The sequence below is a fragment of the Nycticebus coucang genome, chromosome 4, assembly GCF_027406575.1.
Source record: "Nycticebus coucang isolate mNycCou1 chromosome 4, mNycCou1.pri, whole genome shotgun sequence".
In the NCBI taxonomy this organism is placed as follows: domain Eukaryota; kingdom Metazoa; phylum Chordata; class Mammalia; order Primates; family Lorisidae; genus Nycticebus; species Nycticebus coucang.
The window spans coordinates 112,507,510-112,526,438 of NC_069783.1; the positions used below are offsets into that span (position 1 = coordinate 112,507,510).

At 41.6% G+C, this 18,929-nt stretch overlaps 1 protein-coding gene across 5 annotated transcripts in view; it reads left to right on the forward strand.

Annotated features, from left to right (window-relative positions):
* Positions 1-18,929, forward strand: part of MPHOSPH9 (M-phase phosphoprotein 9) — a 71,131-nt gene that overhangs the window by 15,045 nt on the left and 37,157 nt on the right. For 4 of the 5 annotated variants that reach the window (XM_053587919.1, XM_053587920.1, XM_053587921.1 and 1 more), the window contains 7 exons: positions 2,015-2,138; positions 8,931-9,021; positions 10,999-11,105; positions 14,583-14,708; positions 14,868-15,328; positions 15,928-16,083; positions 18,649-18,736. In XM_053587919.1, the coding sequence (XP_053443894.1) occupies positions 2,015-2,138; positions 8,931-9,021; positions 10,999-11,105; positions 14,583-14,708; positions 14,868-15,328; positions 15,928-16,083; positions 18,649-18,736 (1,153 nt within the window). The remainder of the gene's footprint in view (positions 1-2,014; positions 2,139-8,930; positions 9,022-10,998; positions 11,106-14,582; positions 14,709-14,867; positions 15,329-15,927; positions 16,084-18,648; positions 18,737-18,929) is intronic. The other variant, XM_053587918.1, reaches the window with a different exon arrangement.

Sequence of the window (18,929 nt, forward strand, 5' to 3'; positions counted from 1 at the left end):
AAAAAAAAGAAAAAGAAAAGAAAAAAAAACTACTAATCTCCGAGTTGCCTTGGATAGACTGCTGTGGTGTCATAGCTCACAGCAACCTTAAACTCTTAGGCTCAAGCCATCGTCTTGCCTCAGCCTCCCTCCTGGGACTACAGGTGCCTGCCACAATGCCCTCCTAGTTTTTTAAAATTTTCAGTAGAGATAGGGTCTCACTTTGCTCAGGCTGGTCTCAAACTCCTAAGCCAGATGATCTACCTGCAGCCTCCCAGAGGGCCAGGATTACGGGTGTGAGCCACCACACATGGCTGAGACTACACTCTTTTTTTTTTTTTTTTTTTTGAGACAGAGGCTCACTTTGTTGTCCTTGGTAGAGTGCCATGGTGTCATAGCTCACAGACTTCAAACTCTCGGACTCAAGTCTTGCCTCAGCCTCCCGAGTAGCTGGGACTACAGGCACTGGCCCCAGTGCCCCGCTAGTTTTTAGAGACAAGGTCTCACTCTGGCTCAGGCTGGTCTCGAACCTATGAGCTCAGGCAGTCCACCTGTGTTGACCTCACAAAGAACTATGATTACAGGAATGAGCCACTGTGTCCGTCCCTGAGACTATACTTTTTTTTTTTTTTGTAGAGACAGAGTCTCACTTTATGGCCCTTGGTAGAGTGCTGTGGCATCACACAGCTCACAGCAACCTCCAACTCCTGGGCTTAAGCGATTCTCTTGCCTCAGCCTCCCAAGTAGCTGGGACTACAGGCACCCGCCACAACGCCCGGCTATTTTTTGGTTGCAGTTTGATCGGGGCCGGGTTTGAACCCGCCACCCTCAGTATATGGGGCCAGCGCCTTACCGACTGAACCACAGGTGCCGCCCGAGATTATACTCTTAAAGTGGGTAATACCTTTACTTTCTAGTCACTATAAATCTACCAGAAGTTAGAGAACAGTTCTGTATAAATAGTGGAATTTTGTAATACATGTTCACATAATTTGTAACCAAAAATATATATACAAGCATAATTGATTTTATGCCTTTTTTATGCATAAGAAGAATTTTTGGAGACTTAATGACATTTTGATGATTGATGACTTAGGAGGCTTTTTCGTAAACTGTGGCTCAATGTTTGTAAAACAAATAATCTTTAAAGTTTCGTAGTTTATTCTAAAACTTTATTTAAATCTTTTAAAGTTTTGTTTCTTTGAAATGTGTAACCAAAAATAAGATATTTAGCTATAGCAACACAAATCTTATTTACCAAGTATAAATATTTATGCCAATAAATAATGCTTTTACTATAGAGATTTATTTGAGACAGAGGCTCACTTTGTCACCTTCAGTAGAGTGCCATAGTGTCATAGCTCACAGCAACCTCAAACTCTTGGGCTTAAGTGATCCTATTGCCTCAGCCTCCCAAGTAGTTGGGACTACAGGTGCCTGCCCCAGTGCCTGGCTATTTTTAGAGACAGGGTCTGGCTCTTGCACAGGCTGGTCTGAAACCCGTGAGCTCAGGCAATCCATGCACCTCTGCCTCCCAGAGTGCTAGGATTACAGGCGTGAGCCACTGCGCCCAGTCTGTAGAGGGATTTAGCATTTGGAGGGGATATATGTGATCCTTTTTTTTCTATTCTATGACTCTAGACGGTATATGTTGTGAATTACTGTTAGTCTTTTTTTTTTTTAATTTTTAGAGATGGAATCTTGCACTTTCTCTTGGGCTGGAGTATAGTGGTGTGGTCAGAGCTCACTGCAGCCTCAGGCTCCTGAGCTCAAGCGATCCTCTGGCTTTAGCCCCACTGTAGCTTGGACTACAGGTGTATACCACCAAACTGGGCTAATTTTCAAAATTTTTGTAGAGATGGGTCCCGCTACGTTGCTTAGTCTGGTCTTGAATAGTCTTTTTGTTTACGTTGCCTTTGATAATACGAAATTGAAAAATGAAGTTCAACTTCATTTTCTACTGGCAAAAGCTCTATTGGTATTTAGCTTTATATGTGAATTATGACATCTAAGTTTGGTTTTTCTTTTTGAATAGCAAATCTATAACATCATGGGCACAAAAGCTGAAGCAGAACCAACCAAAGAAAGCACATGTAGAAGACGAGTGTTCAAGATCTAAACAAGGAAATGAACAAAACAAGAAACCACCAATTGAGAGAGTAAGTGATAAGTCACTTTTCTTCTGGCATGATTCCTCTACTGATGATTAAGTTGGATTTACTACACACTTATCAACAATGGTTTCTCCCTTTCTTTTCTTTTTTTTTTTTTGAGACACAGTCCTACTCTGTCACCCTGGATAGAGTGCTGTGGCATTATTGTAGCTCACAGCAACCTCAAACTCTTGGGCTCAAGTGATCTTCCTGCTTCAGCCTCCCCAGTAGCTGGGAATACAGACACACCCACCAAGATGCCCTGCTTGATTTTCTATTTTTAGTAGAGAAGGGGTCTTACTCTTGCTCAGACTGGTCTCTACCTCCTGAGTTGAAACAATCCACTGACTTGGCATCCCAGGGTGTTAGGATTACTGGTGTGAGCCACCAGACCTGGTCTTTCCCTTTCTTTTGTATTGCTATTTTTTTTCTTTTTAAGTGACAGAATCTCACTTTATTGCCCTTAGTAGAGTGCCTTGGCATCAAAGCTCACAGCAACCTCCAACTCCTAGGCTTAGGCAATTCTCTTGCCTCAGCCTCCCAAGTAGCTGGGACTATAGGCATCTGCCACAACACCTGGCTATTTTTGTTGTTGTTGCAGTTTGGCCGGGGCCAGGTTCGAACCTGCCACCCTTGGTATATGGGGCTGATACCCTACCTACTGAGCCACAGGTGCCGCCCTATATTGTTAATTTGTATATTTACAAATCTTTCCTTTGGTATCTCAAAGGGTTGGAAATAATGACTTGCTGTAAGTGTTGCTTCTTTGGTAGGCTGGAAATCAAAGCTAATGATGGATAAAATGCTATACAAAGTGAATTGTTTATAAAGGTACTATTTCTCTTTGTACTGCAAATGTTCACATTGCCAGGGAGTAATCCATTTAATTGTTTTTTAAAAAACCTTCAAATATTTTTTGTTACTATCAGGTTTTAAGAAGTAATACTGTATGTATTGAAAACGTTAAGATGTCTTTATAAGCTTGGTGCCCGTAACTCAGTGGTTAGGGTGCCAGCCACATACACTGAGGCTGGCAGGTTTGAACCCAGCCTGGGCCTGCTAAACAGCAATGACAACTGCAATAAAAAAATAGCTGGGTGTTGTGGCGGGCGCCTGTAGCCCCAGCTACTTGGGAGGCTGAGACAAGAGAATCCCTTAAGCCCAAGAGTTTGAGGTTGCTGTGAGCTGTGATGCCATGGCACTCTGCCGAGGGCGACATAACAAAACTCTGTCTCAAAAAAAAAAAAATAAATAAATAAAAGCCTTTATAAATATAGTTGAGATCAGATGCAGTGGCACAGGTCCGTAATCCTAGCATTCTGGGAGGCTAATTTGGGAGATCAGTTGTGCTTAGGAGGTTAAGACCAGCCTGAGCAAAAGGGAGACCCTATCTCTACTAAAATTAGAAAAAATTAGCCAGGTGCTGTGATGGGCACCTGTAGTCTCAGCTACTTAGGAGGTTGAGACAGGAGGATCTCTTAAACTCAGGAATTTTACGTTGGTGTGAGGTAGGCTGACACCACTGCACTCCAGCCTGGTTAATGGAGTCACTCTGTTTAAAAAACAAACAAACAAAAAAATAGTTAGAATTTGGACAATTCTGAATTTATAATCCAAATTATAAGAAATTTAATTGTCTTACTACGTCTTTATGGCACTTACTGACCAAATTGTCATAGCATTATTTAATATAAAACATGGAAATTGCAGTCAGATTTCTTTACAAACTAGATACCTTTAGAAACTGACCATGTCTCCATCATCCGAAACATAGTCTGTCATCCTATGAAAAAGGTCTGTTAATGAAGTCTTAAGAAGATAATCCTTCAGCCTTATAAGGCATTATTTATTTTTTATTTCAATAAATTTTCTTTCTTCAATTTGTGATATTTAGGGTTGCCATTCTTTGAACTTTTTCAGACTTGTGTTGAGGAGGAAGGAGGTGAATGTAAATGAAACTGCATGAATCTTCTGTGGCCTAGGAATGTTCTTTAGTGCTATGTGGCTAGTTCTGTTCTAGAAAACCCCTTTAATGTACTATGTTGGTAGTTCTGTTCTTTTGATTCTATATGCTATCAAAGATGGTATATCATTTTTTGTTATGATAGCATAATAACATTTGGAGGCTGGGGTAAAAATTGCTTTTTTTCATTGGAATAGGTTGGCATAAAGGGAGACTTTTCATAGTAGTTTCTTTTATCTGTTTTTACTGAGGGTAAGTTAGAACTGAAACTCTGTGAAAACTTTTCCATGTCTGAATAACTTTGAATTTGTGGTTAGATACTTGGTGGATTCATTCACGGTTTTCTTGCTGTCTTTTGTTGTTTGCAACTGGATATGGCTTTGATGTAGCTCTGTGGTCCCCAAACTTTGCCTCACAATTAGAGTCAGCTGAGGAGACTTAAAAATCCACTTAGTCTGGCTGCCAGTCTCAGGTGTACTGACTTCTTCAGAGTGAGGGATAATCTGTATAGCAGGCATTTTAAAGCTTCTCAGGTGATTTTGATGTGCAGTAAGGTCTGGGAACTGCTGTCCTGGCCTAATTTTTCCTCCTCTGTTCAGTGGAGAGTCAGATCTGCTGCAGCGTGGTCTAAGAAATACCCTTCGGTTGCATCTTCTGCTTCTTGTGATAAGGAGAGTAGAGTAGAAGAGGCGATATTCCCTCTTAGTGTTTTTCTTTCTTTGATCATCTTCTGGACAAGTTTGATTTTTCCATCTTTTAGGTAAATAATACATTTGGCATTAAATCATTAGGGAAAATCAAATGTGTTTGATATTTCTGAGCTTTAAATGATTTTGAGCTGGTGGTGGTTGGTGAATAAGATAGCATTCCTGAAATGCATTTCTTTCCTTCATGATTCTGGATTCACAAAAGGCAGAACTTTCCCCTTTATTTGCTCCTCTTGCTTTTCTCATTGTTCTTAGTTTCATTGTAAATCAGGGAATGGTTGTTATCCCAATTCTCCTCTGATCCAGTTTTCTTTTTTTTTTTTTTTTTTGTAGAGACAGAGTCTCACTTTATGGCCCTTGGTAGAGTGCCGTGGCATCATACAGCTCACAGCAACCTCCAACTCCTGGGCTTAAGCGATTCTCTTGCCTCAGCCTCCCGAGTAGCTGGGACTACAGGCGTCCGCCGCAATGCCCGGCTATTTTTTTTGTTGCAGTTGGGCTGGGGCCGGGTTTGAACTCGCCACCCTTGGTATATGGGGCCGGTGCCTTACCGTCTGAGCCACAGGCACCGCCCTCCCAGTTTTCTTTTTTTTTTTTTGTGGATTTTGGCCGGGGCTGGGTTTGAACCCGCCACCTCCGGCATATGGGACCAGCGCCCTACTCCTTGAGCCACAGGCGCTGCCCTTCTTTTTATATTTGGTAGTTTATTTTGGGTAATAGCTAATTTGAAGTACATCTTAAAATTGTATATTGTTTAGCAAAAGGGTTTGCTAAAGCTCAAGTTCTTTGTTTCTTTGGATCTTAGACTTGACTTTCACATTTCACAGGTGGAAGGACTTGGTGGAGGTTTTTCAGATGGGCTAGTAGACTGTTACTGAAACTAATTAAGGTCCTTGTATTTGGAATAAGCCACCTTTGTGGGCTAAGAGAGTTTACACCAGGCGTCCTCAAACTGCGGCCTGCGGGCCACATGAAGTGGTGCGAATTGTATTTGTTCCCGTTTTGTTTTTTTACTTCAAAATAAGATATGTACAGTGTGCATAGGAATTTGTTCATAGTTTTTTTTCTTTTTTAAAATATGGTCCGGCCCTCCAACGGCCTGAGGGACATTGAATTGGCCCTGTTTAAAAAGTTTGAGGACGCCTGCTTTACACATTTAGAAGAGTTTTTGTTGCCCTCAGTAGAGTACCGGAGCATCACAGCTCACAGCAACTTCAAACTCTTGGGTTTAAGGGATTCTTTTTTTTTTTTTTTTTTTTTTGTAGAGACAGAGTTTCACTTTATTGCCCTCGGTAGAGTGCCGTGGCCTCACAGCTCACAGCAACCTCCAACTCCTGGGCTTAAGCAATTCTTCTGCCTCAGCCTCCCGAGTAGCTGGGACTACAGGCAACCGCCACAACGCCCGGCTATTTTTTGATTGCAGTTTAGCCGGGGCCGGGTTTGAACCCGCCACCCTCGGTATATGGGGCCGGCGCCCTACTCACTGAGCCACAGGTGCCGCCCCGGGTTTAAGGGATTCTTTTGCCTCAGCCTCCCAAGTAGCTGGGGACACGTCCGTCACAATGCCTGGCTATTTTTTTGTTGCAGTTGTCTTTGTTGTTTAGCTGGCCCAGGCCGAGTTTGAACCCGCCAGCCTGGGTTTATGTGGCTGGCACCCTACCCACTGAGCTACTGGTGCTGCTCTAGAAGAGCTTTTCATTGCGCCCTATTTCGATTTTTCATTAAAAGCTGAGCCTGTTTTCTTCAGTGGATACCTTGTTTGCCCAGAAAAATGTAGCAGGCATCTCTGTAAGGTAAGTAGCTCCAGCCCACTGTTTCTGTCACCCAAGAGCATTGAATTTTCACTTCAGAATTAGGACAAGGACAAAATAGGGATTATTTGACTTTGACTTCTCCAGTCACCTTTACCTGCAGTCACCTTTCAAGTACTGACATGAATTGAAACAGGCAGGAGTTTTATTAACAGACAAAAGATGACTTAGCAATTTCTCTTAATAAAATAGCGGCTAAGTGGTACCTAACAAGGCTGCTGCATTAATCCCTACTTTTGGTAAATGTTTTCTTCTCAGTATGTGTTTACTTTTGCAGTGGGTTTATACAACTTGTGTGCTTTATTTTTTTTATTTATTTATTTTTTTTTGAGACAGTTTATGTCGCCCTTGGTAGAGTATTGTGGCATCACAGCTCACAGCAACCTCAAACTCTTGGGCTTAAGCAATTCTCTTGCCTTGGCCTCCCAAGTAGGTGGGACTATAGGTGCCCACCACAATGCCTGGCTATTTGTTGTTGTTGTTGTTGTAATTGTTATTGTTGTTTGGAAGGCCTGGGCTGGGTTCGAACCCACCAGCTCTGGTGTATATGGCTAGTGCCCAAGCCCCTCTGAGCTACAGGCGCCGATTTTTTTTTTAGAGACAGAGTCTCACTTTATGGCCCTCGGTAGAGTGCCGTGGCCTCACACAGCTCACAGCAACCTCCAACTCCTGGGCTTAAGCGATTCTCTTGCCTCAGCCTCCCGAGTAGCTGGGACTACAGGTGCCCGCCACAACGCCCGGCTATTTTTTGGTTGCAGTTTGGCCGGGGCCGGGTTTGAACCCGCCACCCTCGGTATATGGGGCCGGCGTCCTACCGACTGAGCCACAGGCGCCGCCCTTTTTTTTTTTAGACTCACTTTGTCACCCTGGGTTGAGTGCCATGGCGTCATAGCTCATGGCATCCTTAAACTCTTAGGCTCAAGTGATCCTTTGCCTCAGTTTCATGAGTGGCTGTGACTAGGGTGCCTGCCACAATTCCTATCTATTTTTAGAGACAGGGTCTTACTCTTGTATATGCTGGTCTTGAGCTCTTGAGCTCCAGCAATCCACCAGTCTCAGACTCCCAGAGTGCTAGGATTATAGGCATGAGCCTCAGTGCCCTGCACAACTTGCATGCTTTTGAGAGGAATTAAAAGTTTGTTTGGCAGCGCCTATAGCTCAGTAGGTAGGGTGCCAGCCACATACACCAACCCAGCCTGGGCCAGCTGAAACAACAATGACAAATGCAACAACAAAAAAGTTAACTGGGCATCGTGGCGGGTGCCTATAGTTCTAGCTACTTGGGAGGCTGAGGCAAGAGAATTGCTTTAGCCCAAGAGTTTGTTTATTTTTTATATATATTTTATTATGATTATTATTATTATTCTTTGCAGTTTTTGGCCAGGGCCGGGTTTGAACCCACCACTTCTGTCTGGTATATGGGGCCAGCACCCTACTCCTATGAGCCACAGGTGCTGCCCTGTTTTGTTTTTTTAGAGACAGAGTCTCACTGTGTCACTCTTGGTAGAGTGCTATGGCATCACAGCTCACAGCAACCTCAAACTCTTGGGCTCAAGAGATTCTGTTGCCTCAGCCTCCCAAGTAGTTGGGGCTACAGGTGCCAACCACAACGCCTGGGTAGTTTTTTGTTTTGGTTGTCATTGTTGTTTGGCAGGCCTGGGCCGGGTTCAAACCCACCAGCCTTGGTGTATGTGGCCAGTGCCCTAACCACTGAGCTATGGGCACTGAGCCACGTAAGCCTTTTCAGCCTTTTCTGAGACTAATAACCAGTTGTATATAAGAAATAGTCTATTGAGTGGCGCCTGTGGCTCAAATGAGTAGGGCACCAGCCCCATATACCGGAGGTACGGGGTTCAAACCCAGCCCCGGCAAAAAACTGCAAAATAAATAAATAAATAAAAGAAATAGTCTATTTGTGGTTTTCAGAGTTAATTTGACTTCTGGTAGTTGTAATGATAAAATGAATTGTTTGTTTTTTATATGTTTGTGAATTTTTATACTAAATGACTTTAATTCTACACACCTCAAGTTTTTTTTTTAAGTAGATGACAGATTATAAATACAGTACATTTTAGGTCTGAATCATTAAAAAAACACCTGCCCCCAATTTTCTCCTTCCAGCTCCACAGAGAATAATTTTCAAAAGATAAACTATAAATTCCACAAGAAAAGAATATACTTCACAGTTAATTCCTATGGTTTTGCATTCTTGTAACCATGGGGAAACAAGGCTTTTCTACTTCGTGAACTCTCTGAAGGTTTCTCTATGTCAGCAGTTTGTGCCTAATGATTTTTAGCTGTCATTTCTTTCTTGTAGTCAGATTTTGCTGCTGTTCTACATCCTCCTGCTTTTTACCTCAGTAAGCCAGATGAAACTCCAAATTCTTGGATGTCTGATTCAGGAACAGGTATAGAACCTAAAATATGTATTTTTATTATTTTTTTTATTGTTTGGGATTTCCTGAGGGTAGAAAGAATTAGGTTACACTGATTGCATTTGTTAAAGTCCCTCTTATAATTGTCACAGGTATAGAACTTTAAGGTTACTTTTTAAAAACAACTTGTCTACATTTTTTTCATTATAAGATGATAATCAGATACAATATAGTATCCTGGTTTTATAAATCTTCTATGTGTCCTGGCATTCCCTTTGTAGCTGTCACTTTAATTTATTACAAGTTCTGTAAAGATAGAATGAAGTACTTTTACAATTAGAAGGATCATTTACAAATAACTGCAAACATCATCTTAGCCTTTTTCAGGTACTCCATAATGAATTAACAAATTCAAACCCTCTGTGAGCCACTTTTTACATGCCATGGTGAGCTTATCCTAGTCTTAATGCCTTAATGTACTGACTCCTTTTTTTCCTATATCCCACATTCAGTTCATCAGGATGAATCGGCTTTGCCTTACAAAAATTTCCAGAATCCAACTTCTTATAACTGCCTCCATGGCTGCCACCCTAATAGCCTAACAGTGCCCTCCCCAAATCTATCACTTGGGTGGCTGCCAACTTCCTAAATGGTCCCCCTGGTCCCACCCTTGCATCCTTTCAATCTATTCTCAACACAGTAGCCAAAATGATCCTTCTAAAAGAGAAGTCAGATTATGTGACGACTCTGCTCAGAAATCTACAGTGGCTACCTCTGTCCCTCAGAATAACAGCCAGAGTCCTTACAGAGGCCTGCAAGCTCCAGCTGATGCAGCCCTGATACCTCTTTGACCTCACTGGACTTTTCCAGTAGTTGCTTTTTCTACTTGGAATATTCCCTCCCTCCTTCTTATTGGGGAAACTTCTTCATATATAGCTAAAATGGCTGATTCCCTCTTAATACTCTCAGCAGCCCATCACTCTTTTGAAATTAGTGTCTGTGCCCCCCAAACTATAAGACCCTCTTAATCTTGTTTTAAAATTTTATCATTAGAGTGTTTCCCACCTTCTCACATACTGTCCATGGGGTATAATTTACTTATTATTTATGTCTTACACTTCATGCCTCCCTAGCTGTGCTATATGGGTGCTCAACAAATATTTGGATTATTGAATTCTTCACATTGATTCTGTTTTCTCTTTTTTTGAAAAGGAGTTTATGTCGCCATTGGTAGGCTGCTGTGGTGTCATAGCTCACAGCAACCTCAAACTCCTGGGCTTAGGCCTCAGCCTCCCAAGTAGCTGGGACTACAGGCACCCGCCACAATGTCCGGCTTTTTTTTGTTGCAGTTGTCATTGTTTTAGCCAGTCCAGGCTGGGTTCAAACCCAACAGCCTTGGTGTATGTGGCTGACACCGTAACCACTGTGCCAGAGCCCTTCACATTGATTCTTTATGTCTGTACTATTCACAAAGAAATCACCTATTTTAAAACCCATTTTAGGATGGCGCCTGTGGCTCAGTGAGTAGGGCTCTGGTCCCATATACTGAAGGTAGTGGGTTTGAATCCAGCCCCGGCCAAACTGCAACAACAACAACAAAAATAGCTGGGCGTTGTGGCGGGTGCCTGTAGTCCCAGCTACTCGGAGGCTGAGGCAGGAGAATCACCTAAGCCCAAGAGCTGGAAGTGGCTGTGAGCTGTGTGACACCATGGTACTCTACCGAGGGTGACAAAGTGAGACTCTGTCTCTAAAAAAAAAAAAAAATTTTAAGTCATGTTAATTCATTGTTAAATAATATCTCAGTTTTAAATGTTAGCATCAAGTTAAGACTCTTACATGGCGAAGTATTCATGTAACTCTTTTTCCATCAACATTCAACTTGTTTAATGAAATAGCCAAAAAGCAGGGTTTTTCCATATTTAATTTTTTTTTAGGTAGTCATAAATTGTTTAACAAAGCATTTTTGTTCTCTGTTCTCACACTTCTGTTCTGTGTGCTCATGCACCTTAGGACTGACTTACTGGAAACTAGAGGAGAAGGATACATACCACTCTTTGCCTGAAACCTTAGAGAAGACTTTTGTACCATCACCCTCCGCAGATATGTCACCAAGCCAGGTAACTCAAACACACATTGTGTTTGTGTGTATTTGAATTTTATAATTATTAAGTACTCCATTATAAATTTCATATTTTTCAACTTCTGCAATATTGGAAAAGGCATTGGCTTTAGAATCATACTTATCTGTTTTTAAGTTCTGCTCAAGCGTCTAGGGCACCAGCCACATACACCGGAGTGGTGGGTTCGAATCCAGCCTGGGCCTCTCAAACAACAATGACAACTACAATAACAACAACGAAAAAATATTTGGGCATTGTGGTGGATGCTTGTAGTTCCAGCTACTTGGGAGGCTAAGGCAAGAGAATTGCTTAAGCCCAAGAGTTTGAGGTTGCTGTGAGCTATGACGCCACAGCACTCTATCCAGGGCAACAGCTTGAGAATCTGCCTCAAAAAAAAAAAAACAAACCCCAAAACCAAAAGTGATACCCCCGTCTCTACTAAAAATAGAGAAAATAATGGGGGGTTGTGGTGGGTGCCTATAGTCCCAGCTAATGGGAAGGCTGAGGCAAGGGGATTGCCTGAGCCGAAGAGTTTGAGATTATTGTGAGCTAGGCTAACTCCACGACACTCTCACTAGGGTACAGAGTGAGACTCTGTCCCTCCGCCTTGCAAAAGGTAGCTTTTATTAGCATGAGCTGTAAATAGAATAACTCCAGCTGTTTACCTGGGGCATGAGGTAAGGACTTCTCAGGCTACAGCTGTAGGCAGAGTGTTGCTGCTTGTCATAAGCTTTTTTTTTCTTTTCTGGCCGGAGCTGGGTTTGAACCCGCCACCTCCGGCATATGGGACCGACACCCTACTCCTTGAGCCACAGGCGCCACCCAAAAAAAGAGTCATAAGCTTTTTAAGTCCTGAAGAGCTTCTTTAGTTTGTTGGTGTATAAAGAGTAAAATTCCAAAGCAGGTTTATGGGAATTGTTGACAAACCAAAATGTAATTGTTCTATTCACAAGGTGTAGTTAATAGGGTTTATTAAAAATTAATTCGGGCGGCGCCTGTGGCTCAGTGAGTAGGGTGCCGGCCCCATATGCCGAGGGTGGCGGGTTCAAACCCAGTCCCGGCCAAAATGCAACAACAACAAAAAAATAGCTGGGTGCTGTGGCGGGCGCCTGTAGTCCCAGCTACTCAGGAGGCTGAGGCAAGAGAATCGCTTAAGCCCAGGAGCTGGAGGTTGCTGTGAGCTGTGTGAGGCCACGGCACTCTACCAAGGGGCCATAAAGTGAGACTCTGTCTCTACAAAAAAAAAAAAAAAAAAATTAATTCGTGGTGCTCCATGGCCTATATAGTGTCTGGGAATAGGCCATAAGTTTATTTATTTTTGAGACATAGTCTCACTCTGTTACCCTGGGTAGAATGCCATGGCGTCATAGCTTACAGCAACCTCAAACTCTTGGGCTCCAGAGATCCTCTTGCTTCAGCCTTTTGAGTAGCTGGCTACAATACCTGGCTAGTTTTTTTCTAGTTTTTATTTATTTATTTATTTTGCAGTTTTTGGCCAGGGCTGAGTTTGAACCCACCACCTCCGGCATATGGGGCCTGTGCCCTACTCCTTTGAGCCACAGGCACCGCCCTATTTATTTATTTTTCATTTTAATTTTTTTTTTGAGACAGAGTCTCAAGCTGTCATCCTGGGTAGAGTGATGTTGTGTCATAGCTCACAGCAACCTCCATCTCCTGGGCTCCAGAGATCCTTTTGCCTCAGTTTTTCTATTTTTCGTAGAGATGGGGTGTCGTTCTTGCTTATGGTGATCTTGAACTCCTGAGCTCAAGCAATCCACCTGCCTTGGCCTCCCGGAGTGCTAGGATTACAGGCGTGAGCCACTGCACCTGCCCTTTGTTTCAAGTTTTTAGTAGAGTTGGGATTTTGCTCTTGTTCATGCTGGTCTTGAACTCTTGAACTCAGGCAATTCGCCCACCTTGGGCTCCCATAGTGGTAGGATTACAGGCTTGAGCTACTATGCCCGGCCAAATTTAAAGTTGTAAAATGAATGTGTTTTCTCAACATATTTCTTTTTGACTTTTTAATCTCATTTGAGACATTAAATTTGAGGTCCAGGGTTAATTGTTGCTCCTTTCACACCCCATGATGAGTTCCACCTTGAAATACTAGCTCATTGCAACGTCAAACTCCTGGGCTCAGTTGATCCTCCTACCTCAGTTCCTCCTCCCCATAGTTGGGACTACAGGGGGTATGCCACCATACCAGCTAATTTTTCTATTTTTTTTTTTAAGAAATGGAGTTGGCTCGGCACTCGTAACACAGTGGTTACGGTGCCAGCTGCGTACAACAAGGGTGGTGGGTTTGAACCTGGCCTGGGCCCACTAAAACAACAATGACAACTGCAACCAAAAAAAATAGCCAGTGTTGTGGCGGGCACCTGTAGTCCCAGCTACTTGGGAGGCTGAGGCAAGAGAATCACTTAAGCCCAAGAGCTGGAGGTTGCTGTGAGAAGTGTGGTGCCATGGCATTCTGCTGAGGGCAATATAGAGAAACTCTGTCTCAAAAAAAAAAAAAAAAAAAAAAAAGAAAAGAAAATTAGATGAGTGTAGTGGCACATGCCTGTGGTCTTAACTAAGAGGCCAAGCTAGGAAGAGGATCACTTTAGCCAGAAGTTTAAGGTTGCAGTGAGCTATGATCATACCACTGCACTCTGGTCTGGGCAATACAGCGAGACCCTATCTGGGAAAAGAAAATAGGATCATAGTTTCTTATTTTGCTAATGAAAAAAGGGGCTTGTTTTCGGGCAGTGCCTGTGGCTTAGTGAGAAGGGCGCCGGCCCCGTATACTGAGGGTGGCGGGTTCAAACCTGACCCTGGCCAAACTGCAACAAAAAAATTGCTGGGTGTTGTGGCGGGTGCCTGTAGTCCCAGCTACTCGGGAGGCTGAGGCAAGAGAATCACCTAAGCCCAAGAGCTGGAGGTTGCTATGAGCTGTGATGCCACGGCTCTGTCTCTAAAAAAAAAAAAGGGGGGTGGGAGGCTTGTTTCCATTGAATAACTTCTTAACACTTTTTTGTCTGCCAACTCTTTAAGAAAAAAACATGTCCATAACTACGTAGATGAGGAACTCTACCTCTTGATACTTATCCGTAAGTGACGTCAATTAATTTAGCCAGAAGTTTTCTCATCCTGCTTCAATCATTCATCATGAAGTCTTTACTTATCCCAAAACTTGTTTTTTATTTTGGGTGGGGAGACTACCAGTGATTTTATTGTTTAGAAGTATAATTACAGGCTGCTAAATAATTACGGTCAAATTATCATTTTAATGTTCATTTGTAGGAGATAGGGAAGTATTTTCATTCTGAAGGAGATTCATAACAGGTAATGACTTCCAAACTTTGTCTGACAGCCTAGATTTTCAGTTTATTTAAAATGTCTCAAAAAATGATTTTGTGGTACTGATATTGATGTCAGTCATATTTTTCCATTGTTGACAATACCTTTTAAATGATTTTGTTTCATATTTTTAAGTCTAATACTAGTAATGAGATGAAGCTACCATCACTGAAGGATATTTATCATAAAAAACAAAGGGAAAACAAGCAGTTACCTGAGAGGAATCTCACTTCTGCTTCCAACCCAAATCATCCTCCAGAGGTAAAGTTGTCAACGTTCTGCTGAGTGAAAATGAACGATGCTTCCTGACTCTAACTTTTATTTTAAGATTTATTTTCCCTAGGAGACCTAAAGCAAAACAAGCAAAACAAAAAAAAGGTACTAAGAGTAAGCCCTTACTATTGTCTGTCTTATTTTTAGGTACTGACTCTAGATCCATCGTTACATATGAAGCCAAGTCAGCAGATTTCTAGGATTCAACCACATGACTTTTTGAATGCCCTTGATGACAGAATATCCTTTTCACCAGACTCTGTTCTAGAACCTAGTATGTCTAGTCACTCTGACATAGACTCATTTTCACAAGCAAGTAATATTGCTTCTCAGTTATCTGGATTCCCAAAATATCCTTCAAATACAAAAGCTTCACCGATGGACTCTTGGAAAAATCATACATTCCAAAATGACAGTAGGACCAGTTCCACGTTTCCTTCTGTATATACTATTACTAGCAATGATGTCTCAGTCAACACTGTAGATGAAGAAAACACTGTCATGGTAGCTTCAGCCTCAGTTGGTCAGTCTCAGCTTCCAGGTACAGCCAACAGTGTCCCAGAATGCATTGCACTGACTTCCTTGGAAGATCCTGTGATATTGTCTAAGTATGTATTTTAATGAATAGCTTGTAATGTTAAAAGATTTTCTGTGATGTCTGAATGGTGAAATAATTTTTATTGAACTTCAGTAATGTATAAAATCTTAGACATAGCATTTTAAGATTGAGCATATAAAATTAATCTATTTTACTTTGTCAACTTTTTGTATATTGATCTTTTATATGGTTTGTGGGTATGCAAAGGAAAAACACTATTTTTGCTTATGAGAGTGTTCTTGGTTTCTTTTTTTTTTTTTGAGGCAGATTCTCACTTTGTCACCCTCAGTAGAGTGCTGTGGCGTCATAGCTCACAGCAACCTCAAACTCTTGGGCTCAAACGAGTCTCTTGTCTCAGTGTCCCAAGTAGCTGGGACTACAGGTGCCTGCCACAACATCTGGCTATTTTTAGAGACGAGGTCTTGCTCTGGCTCGGGCTGGTCTAGAACCTGTGAGCTCAGGCAATCTGCCCACCTCGGCCTCCCAAGTGCTGGGATTACAGGTGTGAGCCATTGCGCCTGGCCCTATGTGTTCTTGGTTTCTGTTATGGAATAAAGAAAGATGTACTTTATATATATATATAAATTTTTTTTTACTTCTCACCAATAGGATTAGGCAGAATCTAAAGGAAAAGCATGCTCGGCATATAGCAGATCTTCGAGCTTACTATGAATCAGAAATAAGTAGTTTGAAGCAGAAGATGGAGGCAAAAGAAATTTCTGCAGTTGAAGATTGGAAGAAAACCAATCAAATTCTTGTGGACAGGTAAAACATTAATTTAACTTAAAGTCAGTGTTTCTCCCTCTGAAGGTATGATTCTTACTAAAGTATAATATAATGAAACACTTTGAAAATGTAGTTCTAAATTGAAATTTTAATGCAAAGACATGTCTGCCAAAGTATTTTTACCGTTGAGAAGATTTTGTATATGTGGAACAATGGCATTTATGGGAGTATTAGTACTATAGTGTCCATAATAAGTCTATAACTTATTTCTGGTTACAGTTCTCAACCTTTTTTTTTTTTTTTTTTGAGCCCAGACATGCATAACTTTAAAATACTATAATTCTCATGAACTTGTGGAGGCAGTTATCTTATTTAAAAAAAAAAGAGTCTGGCTGTGGTGGCCCATGCCTATAATTCTAACACTTTGAGAGGCTTAGGAAGGAGGATCACTTAAGGTTAGGAGTTTGAGACCAAACTGAGTAACATAATGAGACCCTGTCTCTACAAAAATAGAAAAATTAACTGGGTGTGATGGCATATGCTATGGTAGTCATAGCTACTCGGGGAAGCTAAGGCAGGAAGTTCGCTTGAGCCCCAGAATTTGAAGTTATAGTGATCTATGATCATGACAGTCTGGGTGATAGTGAGACATTGTCTCACACACACAATGTAAGTCTTTCTACCCAATCTGTTTTCCACATCCCAAACTTAATTTTTTACATCTTTCCAGAAAGTATAATGCATATATGTACATATAGATTTTTTTCATAACTAAGATCAAGCTATTTTATGTTGTCTTCTATATGTTAAATTTTTTTTTGTGTGTGTGGTTTTTGGCCGGGGCTGGGTTTGAACCCACCACCTTCGGCATATGGGACCAGTGCCCTACTCCTTGAGCCACAGGCACCCCCCTATATGTTAAAATTTTAATAGCAGGCAGGCGCCTGTAGTCCCAGCTACTCGGGAGGCTGAGGCAGGAGAATCGCCTAAACCCAGGAGTTGGAGGTTGCTGTGAGCTGTGTGAGGCCACGGCACTCTACTGAGGGCAATAAAGTGAAACTCTGTCTCTACAAAAAAAAAAAAAATTTTTAATAGCAATTTGTAAAATATGAGTCAGCTTAGTGGCTCATGCTTGTAATCCTAGCACTCTGATAGGCCTAGGCAGGAGGATTGGTTGAACTTAGGAGTTTGAGATCAGCCTGAGCAAGAATGAGACCTTATTTTTACCAAAAATAGAAACAGCCACCCGCCTATAGTCATAGCTACTTGGGAGACTGAGGCAGGAAGATGATTGAGCCCAGTGGGTTGAGGTTGCAATAAGCTATGATGGTGCCACTGCACTCTAGCCCAGGCAACAGAGTAGTACTCTGCCTCAAAAAATTATAAAATATGCATTAACAGAAAACTTACCATTTTAAGTGTACTATTTAGTGGCTAAAGTATATTCACATTGTACAACCATTATCATCCATCTTCAGTACTTCTTTATCCTTTTTCTTTTTTTTTTTTTGAGACAGCGCCTCAAGCTGTCGCCCTGGGTAGAGTGCTATGGTGTCACAGCTCACAGCAACTTCCAACTCCTGAGCTTAAGCGATTCTCTTGCCTCAGCCTCCTAAGTAGCTGAGACTGCAGGCACCTGCCACAAGGCCTGGCTATTTTTTGGTTGTAGTTATCATTGTTGTTTGGCAAGCCTGGGCTGGATTTGAACCCGCCAGCTCTGGTGTATGTGGCTGGCGCCTTAGCCGCTTGAGCTACAGGCACCGAGCCAGCACTTCCTTATCTTGCAAAACTTTTCCCATTATTCTCATCCTCAGATCCAGCCACCATTCTATTTTGTTCTGTGTCTATAGATTTGACTACTCACATAAGTAGACTCAGAGTATTTATCTTCTTGTGACTGGCTTATTTCACTTAGTACAATATCTTCAAGGTCCATCTGTGTTTTAGCATGCATTATAATTTTCTGTTTTAAGACTCAGTCCAGGCTGGATGCGGTAGCTCATTCATATAATCCTAGCACTCTGGGGGCCAAGGTGGGTGGATTGCCTGAGCTCACAGGTTTGAGACCAGCCTGAGCCAGAGTGAGACCTGGCTCTAAAAATAGCCGGGCTTGTGGGCAGTGCCTGTAGTCCCAGCTACTTGGGAGACTGAGGCAAGAGAATCCTTTGAACCCAGGAGTTTGAGGTTGCTGTGAGTTCTGACGTCATGGCATTCTACCAAGGGCGACAAAGTGAGACTTTGTCTCCAAAAAAAAGACTCAATCCATGTTATATATACCACATTTTACTCATCTGTTTATCTGTTGGACATTTTGTTTGCTTCCACCTTTTAGCTGTTGTCAATATGGCTGCTATGAATATGGGTGTTTATTAGCTTGTTTTTCTCCACTTAGTTTTTTAAAAGATCTTTTCATGTCATTATTTTCGCCTTTTATTTTCTCTAGATAGTATGAACCATGGCTGGATACTTTCTGGACAGCCTCATATTCTACTAAAACAGCTAACATTAGAGAAATTGTCTTATATGTAGACATCAGTTAGATTTATGTAATATTTTTAAGGAAGATAATTTTTTTCTTCTAACTTTTAAATTTATGGTTTTTAGATGTGCCCAATTAGATAGTGCTTTGAATGAAGCTACAAGTCACATGAGAACACTTGAAAATAAGAATAACTTACTGGAAATAGAAGTGGTAAGTACTATTGTTTTTAATAATGGTTTTAATGACTTAACGTTAGAAAGCCTTTTTTTGACTGAACTGGAGAGTCAAATACATTGGTTATGTGTTTGTCTTTTTAAGAAAGTCTCATTAAATTTATATTTTCAATGCTGCTGGCTTTGTATACTTTAATTTTTATCCTTTTGTACATTTATTTTTCTAATTG